Source organism: Chenopodium quinoa, unplaced genomic scaffold, assembly GCF_001683475.1.
Source record: "Chenopodium quinoa cultivar QQ74 unplaced genomic scaffold, ASM168347v1, whole genome shotgun sequence".
Classification (NCBI taxonomy): Eukaryota; Viridiplantae; Streptophyta; class Magnoliopsida; order Caryophyllales; family Amaranthaceae; genus Chenopodium; species Chenopodium quinoa.
Window position 1 is genome coordinate 2,378,810 of NW_018742616.1, and position 16,298 is coordinate 2,395,107.

A 16,298-nucleotide genomic window follows, 5' to 3' on the forward strand; every position below is an offset into this window, starting at 1 on the left:
TGAACTTATTAGATATTATCTGAACTTATTAAAAATTATTTTAGTTGTAATTTGAACTTGGATAATCCTAATTAAAACTTATTTCTCCTATATTGAACTTAGAATTTATTTGACCTGAATAAGTGAAATTAAGGTGAACACAGTAGACCCTAATTCTTAAGGTATAAACATTATCAAATAATGTGTTATTAACTTATTATCAAGTGAGATGTCATTAAATTCGTATTAATGTGTTCCAAACAAAAAAAAATCATATTTGTTTATTACCAAGTATTTAGATAACACCGTATAATATGTTTTGAGAATATCTTATGGTATATTTGTTAGGATATACATTCATGATATTATTATGTATTTTGGTGATTATCCTAGTTTCCTACTATATCATTCATTCTAGGTTTAGGAATATTGTAAATTTATATATTCTTTGATGAGCTAATGAGAAACACAAGCCAAAGTTTATACAAAATCTTCATGGCATTAAGAGTAGGTTATGAACTTTTTACACAATTATAGAAAGTCTCAGCCAAAGGGGGAAAGACCCTTCGGCATTATCATTCAATTCCTCCAATTTTTCACGGGTTTGATGGGTAATGTTAAATTTTTTGATGATTGTTTGAACAGTAAGTTTGATACTACTTCTTGGATCATTGACACCGCAGCTACACATCACGTTATAGGCTAAAAATCATGGTTATTCAATACTCAAAGTTTTCATTGTCTAGTTGGTTTGCCTAATGGTGAATCGGTATTAGCTAGTTTAGAAGGCTCGGTTCGTTTGTCAGATAAAATTGTGCTAAGTTCTTTATGTTCCCAACTTCATTTGTAATTTTCTTTCTGTCTCTCAGCTTAGTGATACATTAGATACAATTGTCCAATTTAATTCTTCTATGTGTGTTATACATGACCAAACAAAGGAGCTGATTGGACCAGGAATTCGGAAAGCGAACTAAATTATTTTAGCAAACCGGAATTGGTGCAACATGTGTCAGTAGATGAATCAACAACAACCTTGGAGTTATGGCACAGACGAAAGGGGCATCCATCCGTGAAAGTGGTTAGGTTACTTCCTCATGTTAGTAGTACTAAGGGTAGTTTACATTAAGGGTGTGAAGTGTGCATTCGTGCTAGAGACAAATTCCTCTTGAGTGATAATAAGACTTCTAGAATTTTTGAGAAAATACAATATGATATGTGGGGTCCACATCAACATGTTTCATCGTGTGGAGTTCGTATTTTTTAACAATTGTTAATTATTTCTCCCAGGCAGTGTGGATTTATTTGTTGATTGATAAAATCAAAGTGTTTCAAATATTTATGGCTTTTGTTGCTATGTTAGATAGGCAATTCTCTCAATCAATTAAATTTTTGCAAATTGACAATGGTACAGAGTTTAATTGCTTACTCGATTATTTTAAGACAACTGAAATTTTGTTTGAAATTCTTGTGTGGGTACTCCACAACAAAATGGGAGAGTTGAGAGAAAACACAAACATATTTTGAATGTTGGGAGAGCGTTGGGATTTCAGGCTAAATTACTTATTTATTTTTGGGAGGAGTGTGTTCTTGCCGCAGCTCATCTAATAAATTGTACCCGTACACCTTTGCTCTGCTTCCTGTCTTGCTTTAAGCTGTGGTTGGAGAATTCATTCAAGAAAGCTACCTGATGGAGTCACATGGGCTATAAAGAGTATAAAGAACCCTGAGCACACTTGTGGAGGGTTAGATGAAAGGAATCCCCTGGTAACTGTTAAATGGGCTGCAGAAAAGCTACTTGAAGATATAAGGGCAAATAATGACATCTCTGGAAAGACAGACACTGAATGATCTGTTGTTCAGTAGATATGGAGTGCATATGGCAACCAGTACACTTTACAAGGTGAGAGGGGTAGCATTGAAGGAGATAAATGGTGGCCATGACACTTCTTATGGGTATTTGCCAAAGTACTGTGAGATGGTTAAGGAAACCAACCCAGGATCTGCAGCTAACTGTGCATGGAATCAACTTAATCCCCCTGATCCCTCCCTCACATTCTCTAGTATATTCATTTCATTCAAGGCTTCCATTGATGGTGTTGTTGCAGGGTGTAGGAGTTTAGTGGGGGTTGATGGAGCTCACTTGAAAGGACATTTTGGTGGGGTCCTTCTGTCTGATGTGGCTGTAGATGGGAACAATGAGTTATTTCCTTTTGCATGGGCTATTGTCCCCAAGGAAGATAGTGACAGTTGGAAGTATTTTTTCTGGCACCTTAAGCATATTCTGTCAGGTTCTGGGAGGGGGAATGGTTGGTAGGGCTGAGCAAAACTATCTGAAGATCCGAAAATCCGATGATCCGATCCGCATCCGATTCGAAAATTATGGATATCCGATCCGAATTTTGATTCCGGATCGGATATCCGATCCGGATTTTCGGATATCGGATCAGATATCGGATATCCAAATTTTGGATTTCGGATATCCGATATCCGAACATTTTTCAAATATCGGATATCGGATATCTGATCCAAATATCTGAAATTTACTTGTTTTTCCTTTTTTATTTCTCGAATTTTCTAAAAAAAAATATATATGCAAAAAGAAAATTCTTGAACCCTAATTGACCTAATTCCCTAAACACTCCTCTATCTCAAACGCAGTCACGCCTCTCTCTCTCTCTCCTCTATCTCTCTCTGTCTCTCTCTTGACTCTTTAGTCTCTTCTCGTTCTCTGGCTCTCTCCTCTCAAACTCTCAAGGCTCTCAGATTTCACTTCAAAAGTTCAAATCCCTTACATAAATTGAAATTTCTGAATTTCTAGGGTTATTATTTTTTGAAATTGGTCGTTGAAGGCTTGAAGCTCCATTCAACCTCGTGCTCTCCGCCATTGAAGGTCCTTTATTTTTAATTTTTGGTGATTTTTTTGTTTTTCATTTTTAAATCAACAAATATAAATGTCATATTGTTTGAACGGGGTTCGTTTTATTTTTTTGGTTTAATTTTCTGTATATTTTTTGTTGTATGTTGAATTGTTGATGTGGGTTTTGACGTTTTGTTTAACTTCTTGTTTATTTTCTGTTTAATTTCTTGCTAAATTTTCTGTTTATTTTTTTGTTGTAGGTTGAACACTTGAACCTCGTGCTCTCCGCCATTTGAGGTCTTCTGTATTTTACTTTTGGTGAGTTTTTTGTTTTTTGTATTTCACTTGAACACTTGAACATAATGTGGTGTGTTGAACGGGGTTAAATTGGCCGTTTAAATTTCAGTTTAAATTTTCTGTTTTTGTTAAATTGGCCGTTTAATTTTCTGTTTAGTTTTTGTGTTGCTGAACTTAGTAGAGAAACTAGCCTCTCATTCCCCATGTATAGCTGAACTTAGTTTTTGTGTTGCTCCCCTCTGTGAGGTTTATGAACATACTGATGTCCATCTTGCAAGTTTGAAGCATCAACTTTTATTTGTCTACTGTTTGTCTTTTTTGCTCTCTCTTTCTACATTCCCTTACATAGATGGCCTGATGTCATTATTTGCTTGTTTATATATGATAATATGCAACTTGGAGTGGAATTGCAGTCATTTTGTTTTATATTTGATAAATTTTTTATTGATACAAATGTTAATGTTGTGTTGTAGATAATGGATGATCATGATATTACTGCTGAAAGTGCTGCCCCAACTAACCCGTTGATACGACTGTCGCGTGTCTACCAAATATAAACCTAACTAAAACCTCCTAAAATGTAGTAGGGTAAGCTAGGGTCGATCCCACAGAGAATTGGATTATCAAATTATTACTTGTGTAAGTTAGAAACCCCTGTTTTGAAGAAACAATGATATGATCTAATAAATAAACTACTAACTAGATAACAAATAAAGCACGGAGAAGTAAACTAATAAAAATTAAAATACGATAAAATCAAAAATAATAAAATAGGGAATCGGGAGATGTATTATAGCATTGGAGTATCAATTATTGCTCATCGAATTATACGAATTACATTTATATCTTAATGTTAACCAAGGAACACAAACAAGCATTCAGAACTTCCCTTAATTGCATATATACCAAACGAGCTCTCGGAATATTGTCTAAGTAACTAATAATCTAGAACAAGCTCTCTAGACTCGATTAATTAGCCGCATTAATAACAAGGAAGTAGTTAACTTAAGCCACGAGTCTCACAAGCTCGGACTTGTGCAACTCAAAGGGTTGATAATCTTAGGTGTGAGACAAGTTTTAGTCACCAATCACACACCTGATCACTACTAATGGTATTAGCTAGAACAATTACGGATCACAAGCTAAAATTCTAGTCGTCAAACTAACAAATTATACTAAAGATGGCCGGTCTCAAACATAATCAACTAGTTCGTAATTCAAGCGGATTACCAAACCAATTAAGAATATAAACATAATACCCAAGGACTACAACATATCAATTCTCACAATCCAATAATCCAATGCATAATTGATCTCCCTACCCCTCTAATAATTTAGCCTAACATAACAAATATTGAGGTTATCATACTAGAACATATAGAATTCATAGTCAAACTAGTTAACAAAGCAAAATAGAAATAGATACTAGAAATTATATTAAGCAATCAAAGTATAATTCCCAGGAGTAACTGACGCATTCAAGAACAAATTAAGGAAGCACTAACTTTATTATTTCCATTTTCTAAACAAAACTTCTACTGCTAATCCAAAGTAAAAACAAGTAGCTGACAATTGAATGTAAACAAAATATATAAAATACCAAAAGCTTCCAGTAGATGATCAGAGTAACCATGCACAGAACCAAGCCACCTCTGTTCACTCGTCTACCACCTCTGTTCACTGTTGGATGTCGCAACTCTCCGCCGAAATTCAGATTATATTCCCTCAATTTTGCTCCCCAAAATTACGGATCTGATAACACTCAAAAACTTCCCTAACCGAAAGATAAGGAACTAGCCTTTGATTCATCTCCGTTGCTCCGAGTATTTCGCTCCAATAATTATCCAATTTCATCTTTATCATCTTGTTTGACGGTTTGTTCTCCGTGAAAGTCGGTGAAAAACTCTATGCTTTAGAGCAAGGAGAAATGTTCTTGAGCTGCCTCTTTTTTTCACTCAGCTAAGTAGGAAGATATTTTCATTCAAGGCCCAAATGTAAAAGCCTACACAATAAAACAATATTGGGCTTGAAATATTTGAGAGTCAACTGGCTTGTAAATTTTGCTTTTCTTAATCAAAGTGGCGTAGAATGCAATTTGATGCCGATATTTTCTTTCCTGCAAACAAATAAATAAAATAGTAGTAACTCATGTATAGGATAGAAAATTACTTATTATATTCTTAAATTATCAAATGCCAATATAAAATCAAGAGTTTAATATATAAAAATAATATACTTTTATGGTCCTATCACCTGTCAAGTGAGGATCCCTTGGCTTCAAGTGCTGCTGCTGCTGCTGCCGAGCGTGTTAGAGATCAAAATCCACCAATAGTTTCAGCAAAAAGACCTTCAAGTGGGACTAGTGATGATGTAGGAGCTGAAAATAAAGGTAAGAAAAAAAGGTCTTGGCTTTGGGATCATTTTGAGTTGATAAAAAAAGATGGGGATAAAAGATCAAAATGTTTGTATTGTCATGTTGATGTTTGTGGTGACTCTAAAAGTGGTACAAGTGTTATGAAAAATCATCTTACAAGGTGTAAGGATTATCCCCCTAATATTGAGCAATCACAAAGTCTTCTTGCTTTTTCAAACACAAAGTCAACAAAATTTAGTAGATAGTATTGGTGATAATAAAAAATGTGAAAAGAAAGGGAAATTAGAATTTTGGAAGTTTAGGCAGGAGGATGGTATAAAAGCTTTTGCTAAAATGATAATAATGGATGAATTGCCATTTAGGTTTTCTAAGCGTGAGGGTTTTCGCCATTTTATGTCTGTTGTTCAACCAAATTTTATTATTCCCTCTCGTTTCACAGTTGCTAGAGACTGTTATCGTGTGTTTTTGGATGAAAAAAAAAAATCTGAAAAGCTACTTTAGCAAGTGTTCTTCTCGTATTTGTCTCACTACCGATACATGGACCTCTTGTCAAAATTTGTCTTTCATGTGTTTAACAGCCCATTTTATTGATCATAATTAGAATTTGCACAAAAAAAAATTAAATTTTTGTCCAATTAGTGGCCATTCCGGTGAGGCTATTGGTAAATCAGTTGAAAAGTGTTTGCTTGAGTGGGGTATCACCAAGGTAATGACCATTACCGTAGACAATGCAAGTTCAAATGATGTAGGGGTTCAATATTTGAGGACGAGGTTGCAAAGATGGAAAGATGGGACTATTTTAGATGGTAAATTTGTGCATATGCGATGTGCAGCCCACCTTCTTAATTAAACAGTGAGGGAAGGTTTGAAAGAATGTGATGAATCAATAAAAAGGATACGTAATGCTGTGAGATTTGTTAGATCTTCCCCTGCTAGATTGCAAAAGTTTCGAAATTGTGTTAATCAAGAACAAATTCAATCAAAACGTCAACTTTGTTTGGATGTTGAAACTGGGTGGAACTCCACTTATTTGATGTTAGAATATGCTATAGTTTATCGAAAAGCTTTTGATTTTTTGGAAAATTCAGATGGTGGTAAATTTCTTGCTGAACTAACAAAACTTTCTGGTGTTCCTACCGATATTGATTGGGATCATGTTGCTTCTTTGCTTCCCTTTCTTAAGATATTTTATGATGCTACTTTGAGACTTTCTGGATCTTTGTATACTACAACTAATGTGTATTTTCTTGAACTTGTGACAATTTGGAAAATGATTAAAAAATAAGTGTGAAAGTGTTGATAGTGGTGAGATGTTAATGGCCCATGGGATGAAGAAAAAACATGAAAAATATTGAGAAAATGTGGATAACATTAACTTAATGTTGTATGTTGTTGTTGTGCTTGATCCTAGACGCAAAATGCATTATGTGAAGTGGGCTATTAATGATCAATATGACTCTGTGAAGGCTGCAAAATTGTATGATATGGTCATGAATACTTTGACTTTGTTGTATGAACATTATGCTTCTTTACAAAGTCAAAATGTGCCAAATGTTTCTGAAAATATTGATTTGAGTTCAAGAGACTTGGAAACTTGTAATGATTGGCATGATGTGGCTGATTATGAGTTTGAAAGGAATATTGGTGGACAAACGGTTTTTGATAAAAAAAAAAAAAAGTGATTTGGACAAGTACTTAATGGATGATAGAGAGCCTATCACGGGTAAGAATTTTGATGCTTTGGGATGGTGGAAAAAAGGGGTGGAGAGATATCCTATTGTTGGTCTTATGGCTAGAGATGTATTAGCCATTCCGGTTTCTACGGTTGCATCTGAATCTGCCTTTAGCACCGGGAGGAAAGTACTTAATGTGCTTCGTAGTTCTCTTTCTTCACATATGGTTGAAGCTTTGATATGTGCACAAGATTGGATGCGCAGTACACGTGGTCCACTTGTGATTGAAGAAAGTATTGATGATATTCAACAAATTGAAGAGGGTAATACTTTTTTCATATCTATTATTATTTACTTAAGCTGGAATTTACAATATAATTCTGTTTTTTTTCTATTTTATTTTTTGCAATTATTTTTATGTATATAACTATTTATTGTATAACTTGCTATTTTTTTTTAATGTAGAGTTGTCTTCTCTTGTTGATCCTCCCTCGGTTGCCGTTGTCGATGATTATTTTTAGAATTAGAGGTAATACTATTTTATTGGTTTGTATTTTTTTTTTCTTTTGTTATAGTTTCTGCATTTTTTTTTAACAATAACTTTGAGCTTTGACCTATGAATGCTGGATATGAATGTTGTTGAAGTGTTGAGGACTTGATGTTTTGTGACTGTTTTCTGATTTATCCAAGTGCATGACAGCAATTCTCTTTAAACCTAGTACATGACAGCAATATTAATGAATAATGGCATTGAAGTTGTCATATGTTGTATATCAGGCTTCTGCTGTGAATACTTTGGAGTTTGAACCTTTTATTTACTAAAGAATAGTATACTAAAGAAGAAAAACAAGTCATGTATTTGGGTTTTCACTTTTCAGTGAAGTTGGTTGATTAAGTTTCTTTACTTCAAATAGCTGATTCGTGTGTATAATTCTTGAAATCTAAAAAGTATTAGATCTAATTGTCTAATTCTTTATTTGAATGTTCTTGTGTTTTCTAGGTACAGTCACAGGAATCAACTGGTGTGCTTCATGCCTTCATTACCAAACTGGTGGAGCATGGGATCCTTAATTCCTTATGATGTGAATTCTGTTACATTAATTAGTGAATCAACAATCCAGCTTTGGGATTTACGGACTTTGAACATTTCTTTGTTTTGTAATGTGACAATTAGTATGCAAGTTTTCTAAAATTTCCTTATATTGTAATATGTTATAATTAGTTGGACTTTAGGTTTTTTTAGTCACTTTGTGAGTTTGTTCACAGGTTGTTCAAAATTTCAAATCAGTCACTTTGGTTTGTTCAGGTTGTATAATTACTTAAGTTATTCAGGTTATTTAATTTTGGAATTTGTTCAGGTTGTATAATAGCAAAATAACTAAAATATGCATATGAATTTGTCTTTTTAAAAAAGTAATTTTGCCTTTAAGAGATAAATTTAGTATAAAATGATTGATATTAAATTATTAATAAAAAAGAATCGGATACTGGATATCCGATATATCCGATCCAAAAATTTCGGATATCCAAAGCTTTCGGATCGGATATCGGATATCAGATATCCTAAATTTCGGATACGGATATCCGATCCGAAACCCAATTTTGGATCGGATATCCGATCCGTACTCACCTCTAATGGTTGGTGTATTATTTTAGACAGACAAAAAGTAAGTGATCTCTGTCAGTCACACTTTTATTTCTGTAATTGCAAATAACAATGTAACTCAGTGTTTCTAACATTTGGATGCAGGGAATAGATGTGGCACTAAATGAGCTATGGCCTGAAGTGGACAGGAGATATTGCTGCAAACACTTAGCCAAGAATTGGAAAGCAGCATTTCCTGGGCCTTTGATGCATTCACTGTTTTGGTTGGCATGTAGTGCAACATCTCCTTTCACCCTCAAAAAAGCAATGGACAGGATGAAGGTTGTGAATCCAATTGCTTGTGAATGGTTGGCTGCTCTAGGGGAGCAGTCAAGATGGACAAGGCACAAATTTGATCCAAACATTTGCAAGGATGAGAACAAGACCAACTTTGTGGAGAGCTTCAACTCAACTTTAGGTATAGACAGATGCAGGCCTGTCTTAACACTTTTGGAAGGTATCATTCTGTTTTTCCCATCTTCATTAATGGTATTTGACATGGCTCTTTAATGCTAACCAAAGAATACATGAATGCATAGGTATTAGAAGGATGTGCATGGTTAGACTGTCAACAAGAAGACAAAGGTGCAACAAATGGAATGAGGATGAACCATGTCCTAACATAGTAAAGAGAATAAGGAGTTTGACCTTTGAATCCAGAACTTGCAAAGCTTATCAGTCAAGTGAGGGTGAATATGAAGTGAAGGATGGGAATTCTATGCTTCCTGTGTCACTACACAGGAAGACATGTCTTTGTGGGGCATGGAAAATTTCAGGATTGCCTTGCAAACATGCAATCAGAGCAATCTTGGCTGCTGGATTGAACCCATACCATTTCTGCAGCACATGATTCTCAGTCCAAACTTATAAGCAAGCATATGCCAATCCAATACACCCTGTACCAAATTTTGAGCACTGGCCAGAGATTGATATGCCTACAATACTACCACCTGTGATGAAAAGAGCCATTGGTAGGCCATCTAGACAAAGAAAAAGGGCAGCTGATGAACCAAACAAAGGGAAAAGGTCCACAACAGTCCAATGTCAAAAATGTATGTGTTATGGACACACCAAACAAACATGTAAGGGTGGACTTACAGCAGTAGAGCAGAGAAAGGCAACAGCTAAAAAACAGCAAATAAAACTTCTCAATCCTCTAAACACAGTGCACCAAAGAGCACATCCACAGCAAACCCACCAGACCCTCCAAGAAGATTCACAAGAAGCTCATTGCAGTCTCTTTCACAACCACAACCCTCCATTAACACAACTCAGACTTCATATGAAGCTACTCAAGGTCCAAGTAGCCAACCTGTTACCAGGACAAGGAAGGGTAACAAAGGAAAGAACAAAGTCTGATATGTCATGTACCTTGATGGAGTAGGAGCAAGTAGGATGTTTGTTTTTGTATGTCAGTGCAATTGCTTGCAACTTTTGGTTGTTGAACATATGGTTTGTATTTAACTAGAACATCTTCTAGGCCAAGTTATGGTTTTTGAACTTATGGTCTGTATTTAAGTTCTTGTAGGTGAAATTATGGTTTTTGTCAACTTATGGTCTGTAATTTAACTTAAGTTTTATTACTTTATCATATCTCAACTTTGGTTCATTCACAGCACATTTATATATATTAGAAATCAAGTACCATAACTGAGTTTTTATTTATACTTGGTTGAATTACATAACTGCTGTCATAAACCCAGTACAAAATACATCACCACCCCTCATTACATAACTTCATTACGATTCAACCTTAACAATACTCCCCTTTCCCTCATTACCCTGTTTACATCATTTAAGGTAACAAAAAACACAAATTACTAATATGATAATGCCAATCTTCATAACCCTCTTGCAACAAACAAACAGTTCTGAGACCATGTTATGTATTGCGGCAATCTCAGAATTTGGTGAAGCATCGTAAAAGCTCACATCATCTTCTGTGACCCATTCAAAATATCCACAACCTCTGACTTTTTCCCTGCATCTATAGTATGGCTTCTTTGGATTGCTCATGGAATCAGAAAACCTAACCTCAGCGTTTCTAGGGGGGTTGCAATTGCAGTGCTTCATCCTTACCCAATTAAAGCTTCCATCTGTTGCGCCTCTCTTCTTTGAAGAAACTCCACGAAAATTCATGGTGATAACCTATGGAGGCTAGGTTGTGAGATATGGTGGAAGGTTGAAGGGAGAGGAAAGGGTTTGGGATTAAATTCAACAATGTCGAGCAACCAGCCAAACAGTTGAAGGGGAGTCTGTATTTAAGGAAGAAGGAAGGGGGAATTAATTTAATTAGGGGTAGGTTAGTCTTTTCCTGAAATATGGTAAAAAAACCGAACCATTTTGTAAATGGTTAGCCACTTAATGATAATTAGGCCACTATAATCAAATATGCAAAACCACGAGGTCACTACAGAGACTAAAAAAAAAGTTTGTCTTCCATGTGGAATTTTTGAAACCACGAGGCTACCAAATAAAATTTCCCTAAAAATAATTCTTCGGGTTTCACTTTGCTGTAATAATGGGAGCGCTTGAAAAGCAAGCTTCTTTGCTAGGGCAGTGTTCAAACATACTTTTTACTGCCTACCAGTCTATAACAGAGCTAAATATATCCTTAGGTGGGTTCAAAAACTATCAAATAGGTTTATTTTCTTTATTATTGAAGTGTTAGAGCACAAGGTTACATAAAAAATAAAAGTGATTAAAAAAATCCAAGTAAGTGGTTCAATTGAGCCAACTTGCTTTAATGTGACTCCACCAGTAGCGAATTTAGCGCTTACTTTGAAAGGAATCTAAATAAAAAATTTACCACTCTAATAAATCACTCCAAAAATTACTGCCTTATAATTTTGTCCTATTTTAGGATAATCGGAATATACAAGTACTTATCAATCATTGTTTAATTACTTAATAAAAAATATTATATTACTCCATCAACTAATTTTTTTTAATAACTACTACTTTTTTTATAGTGTTTTTAAATTTGTACCCACTAATATTATTAATAGAGTGTAATAGGTTTCCTATATTGCGCACATACAGGCATTGTGTATGTTTCTTAGCTTGTTGTTAATGAAGTAAGCTCATAAAAAATTATTTCAGATTAAATAAGTCCTAGATAAATGATAGAGTATACAAACTGATTAGCTTTTAGTTGAGTTAGTCAACTAACAATGATATCAAGAGCCAGCATGACACAAATGTCACGTGTTCAAATCTCATCCACCTCCACTTTCAAATAAACAGAGCCTAATACTACATGATTATAGGGTATCAATTATAGTGGCTACAATTTTTTGTGTAGCCATTGAAGGAGATAAGTATTGGATGAAATAAGAACTTTTTGTTCCATAATCAATAGTTTTCATACCAATTAAATTTAGGCTTTTCAATAGCTTTTTTTTTTTTTTTTTTTTTTTTGTACAAAAAAAAATTGATTTTGATATAAAAATGTGCTTATTTGGTATTGTGCATTGGCGGGACTGGGCTGGCTAAGATGGGCGATGGCTCAAGGCCCAAATGAAAGGGCCCAGAAATTTGGTGTATACTTTGTATAATTAATTCCCTTTGGTTATTGAAAGTACGTACAAATGGATTAACAATATGTTGCTGATATTCTTGTAATCTGAGTTTGAATCTCACTTGAATTAATATATAATAGTCTTCTACTTTTTAATCCCCTTATAATTTGAGAGCCCAATTTTGAACACTAGAAACTTGAACAGGCTCCCATAATATTCTAGCTTCACCCCTGGTATTGTGCCATGTGGTAGATTTCACAATTATGCGCTGCGAGTTACCCTTAATTTCGCAAATAAATGTATGTACAAGATTAATTCTACATGATTATTAAAGGCTATAATCACATCATTTAGAGTGACTACAAATTTTTTATAGCCATTATATAGTCTTTCTTAATTTCCCAAATAATATGTTGTTTACATTTCTATCTAATTGCTTGTCTCCTCGATGATGTTTACGCTACTACTTCAACTTTCATCCATTTATGACTAACTTCAATTCAAATTTACCTCATACTTGTATGTATTATGCTCTTTCCTACTTTTGAGATAAACAATATATACTTGTAAAACTGTCTCTTGGTTTATTTATTTAGTTCGTCGTCTCTACATATACATTTCATAAAATATACAAGTATATATTATTTTCAACTGTATTTACCTAAAAATTATAAAAATATGATGTATTAAAAATAGATATTAAAAATTTAAAACCAATCTAACAAGCTAGATATCACATAATATATCATCTCTTATAGATTAGTAATAATTTGTGATCAAAATTTATAAATTTTAACTCAAAAAATGCAATGGAGCAACAAATAGAAAAAGAGAAAATTCTGCTTTGTCAAATGCCAATAAAATATTCAAGTACGTTTACATATTCTGCACTTGGTTTTTATTGATATCCAAAGGAACTTATACAGACACTCTGCTAAACTATCCAAAATTTGGGTAGTTTCTTAACAACTCTCATTTTCCTAATAATCTTATTTAATTAAGCACAATTTCACCACTGTCGATCTTGACTTCAATCGATTTTGTCCTCTATGAAATGACAAATCCATATTCCTTATCTAGCTGTACTTTATCATTACTTTAAGACCAAATAAAAACTGCCAAGTACAATGCACTCATTATTATTGTTAAATATGTTGTTAATATTAATAATAATTAGGAGATGCTTTATTCCCATCATTATCTAACGATTTATGAAGCAATAAGTAGATTATATTCTACTTCCTTTGTCTCCAAATATTGTTCGTACTTTACAATTATTGCTTCACATAATTAGTCAAATTAACAACTATATCTTGAAACAAATTGATTACATATCTAAATCTTACGAAGTAATATGTATTAAACATAGATGTCAAAGTTCGGTGATTATTTGACCATCACAAAGGGATGTTAATCATTTAACAATGGTAAAACATACAAAAACAACTTTTTTACCAACTATTTTTAATGCAAAACAAATGATCAAATATATGATACGATAAGATTGTAACAAATTAAACTTATTAAAGTCAACACACTAACTCCCTTTTTTATATGTATTGGAATCACATAGAAAATTAATCAAACAAAACATAATCTCAAATTTTGAACACTAATTATGTAATTAGGCAACCTAATGTCGGTAGTTGATATAAAGCTATCTTTCAAAATTATTAATTAATTAGATGTACGAGTACAAATAATAGTTTTCCTCTATTATGTTTGTGCACGTGCATACACCATAACAAAACGTTAGCAACAAAATCATCATACAATATCTTAATAAAATCCATAATTATTTAATAAAATTGTCCCTCATTAAAACAATAGTACGGAAGCTTCTTACAAATTGACATTAGTTTCCTAACTAGCTGTTCCCAACCTAAACCATTTTAGGAAATTTCATTCAATCTTCCTTAATTTTACAAGTATAAATAGCTTGAGTTAGTAGCTAATTCTATCATCATTATCATACAAATCATTATAATTAGCAATAATAAACTACCAAAAATTCAAACTAAACCAACTCAAAAATCATCTCAAAAATGTTTTCAAGTCTCCCAAACTTCACCGAGCTAAGGGACCTTCACAAACGTGCAAATGACCTCCTTCAATCTTCTCAAGTCCAACAAGCCTTAGGCCAACACCACCAAGAGGCTACGACGACGTCGGTCCGAGAAATCTCCGAGGCATCATTAGAGATGCTAGATCTTAGTGGCATAACAAGGGAAATCCATTCATTAGTTAAAGAACATTTGCAAGAGTTACAACACACGTTACGTCGAGCCAAGTTCGAGGCCGGAGGGTCCGATTTCGAGGCCCAAATGTCGGCTCACGGGCTCTATAGGAAGAAGCTTAACAAAGAGTTGGCTAAATGCTTAAGGACAATCAATGGGAGTAAAAATAAGTATTTTACGTCGGATCTTTCACTAATTGACCAAAATCTTATAGTAGTTGTACATGTTTTAAGGGAGATTAGAAGGGCTACTATTTCTCTAGTAGAATCTTTATTAAATCTCCTTTCATTCCCTACTACTATAAGTATTGTTCATAGCCAAAGATCATTATCATCGTCATTAGCCTCGAAATTTCGACGTGTAAATTGTCAACGGTTGCTGGAACGATGCGATTCGATGGAGATTCGAATGGCGAATAAGAGATTGGAAGAAGTTGAGAAGACAATGGAAGATGTTGAGGTTGAGTTAGAGTGTATTATTAGGAGTTTGATCCATACTAGAGTTTTACTCTTAAACATAGTTAATTATTAGGAATATTATCATATAATATGAAATGAAGTATAAATTATGGGTTCATGTCTATTCTTTGATTCTTTTTTAATTTGTCTCCTTATTAATGTGTGACATTCTTGGACATCCAATCCGATGCTGTACTTCAACTTCGGATATATGAAATAATGACATTCTTATAGCTTATAATTTAGAGGTGTTAATAAATTACTTATTGTTCCTTCTTATATTACTTATCTCTATCCCAGGAAATCTAGCTTATAGTCACGATGATAATGTCCAGCACGTTATTTATGACCCCAATCAAGTAGAAAGTTAAATTATTTTAAACTCGACATGAATTTTTTGATCCCACAAATGTAATTAGTATAAAAAATTATATAATGAATTAATGACCATCTTTCAAATTGAATAAAATAAGATATATAGCTACATACAAATGTTGATTTATAAAAAAAAATAAAAAATATATTATCAAGACTACTATATACGAAGTATATATGGATTCTTTTAGGGTGGTCCTATGTCAACCAATAACACCGATCAACTATGATTATGTTCAGTTTATCTAAAAATAAAAAAATAATCTACCAATAAAGTGTTAGTTTACTTGAAAAGGTTCTAACCAGTTACCTCAAATCCTATAAGTATAGTGTTTGAATCCTACGAAATGAGGGTACTTGGGGGTGATCTCTTACCCTCCCCTCAACTCTCAACTGACTGGCCCGCAAATATTAGATTAAAAAAACCGTAAGCATTGGAGTCTGATCAGGGTCCTCCTTACCAATTAATAAATAAATAATCAGTATCTTAATTTTTAAATTTGGTATGTTTAATCTGAATTATTATGATCACTTATTAGGGGCCGTTTGGTTCGCTGTAATGGGGAAAGGGAATGGGAATGATTCCCTTTGTAAGTGTTTGTTTTGCATATTTTTTCATTCTCATTCTCCATTTTTATTTTTGGGTTTACCCAAAATTGTTCGAAACTCATTCCCCACCCCCCCAGCCTTTTGCATTCCCATTCCCCTTCATTACCCACGCCCCTCTCTCTCTCCTCTCAAGCCTCTCCACTGCTCTGCTTCTTGCCACGGTCGAAGACGTTGCCGCCGTCGGTGTTCACGTCCGAGTGCAGAGTTGCCGCCGCCGGTGTTCACGTCACGACCGTTGGTGAAGCTAAGTCGAACACCGACGCCCCTCTCTCT

At 34.0% G+C, this 16,298-nt stretch overlaps 1 protein-coding gene and 1 long non-coding RNA gene across 3 annotated transcripts; both read left to right on the forward strand.

The window, feature by feature from the left end:
- The first annotated feature begins 2,499 nt into the window (after positions 1–2,499).
- LOC110721612 lies at positions 2,500–8,576 on the forward strand. Of its 2 annotated transcripts, XR_002511440.1 has the most exons (6): positions 2,507–2,869; positions 3,097–3,154; positions 3,607–5,522; positions 6,919–7,503; positions 7,646–7,709; positions 8,181–8,576. It is a non-coding gene; the product is annotated as an uncharacterized LOC110721612 (long non-coding RNA). The 2 variants fall into 2 exon arrangements; XR_002511439.1 differs by having other exon boundaries at positions 2,500–2,869; positions 3,607–7,503.
- Positions 8,577–14,391: 5,815 nt separating this feature from the next.
- LOC110721301 lies at positions 14,392–15,114 on the forward strand. The gene has a single exon (XM_021900439.1). The coding sequence runs from the start codon at positions 14,392–14,394 to the stop codon at positions 15,112–15,114; it is 723 nt and encodes a 240-aa protein (XP_021756131.1).
- The last annotated feature ends 1,184 nt before the right edge of the window (positions 15,115–16,298 follow it).

What these genes read in the sequence shown, in the direction of transcription:
- LOC110721301 (XM_021900439.1), top strand. Translation starts at nt 14,392, where the DNA reads ATGTTTTCAAGTCTCCCAAACTTCACCGAGCTAAGGGACCTTCACAAA.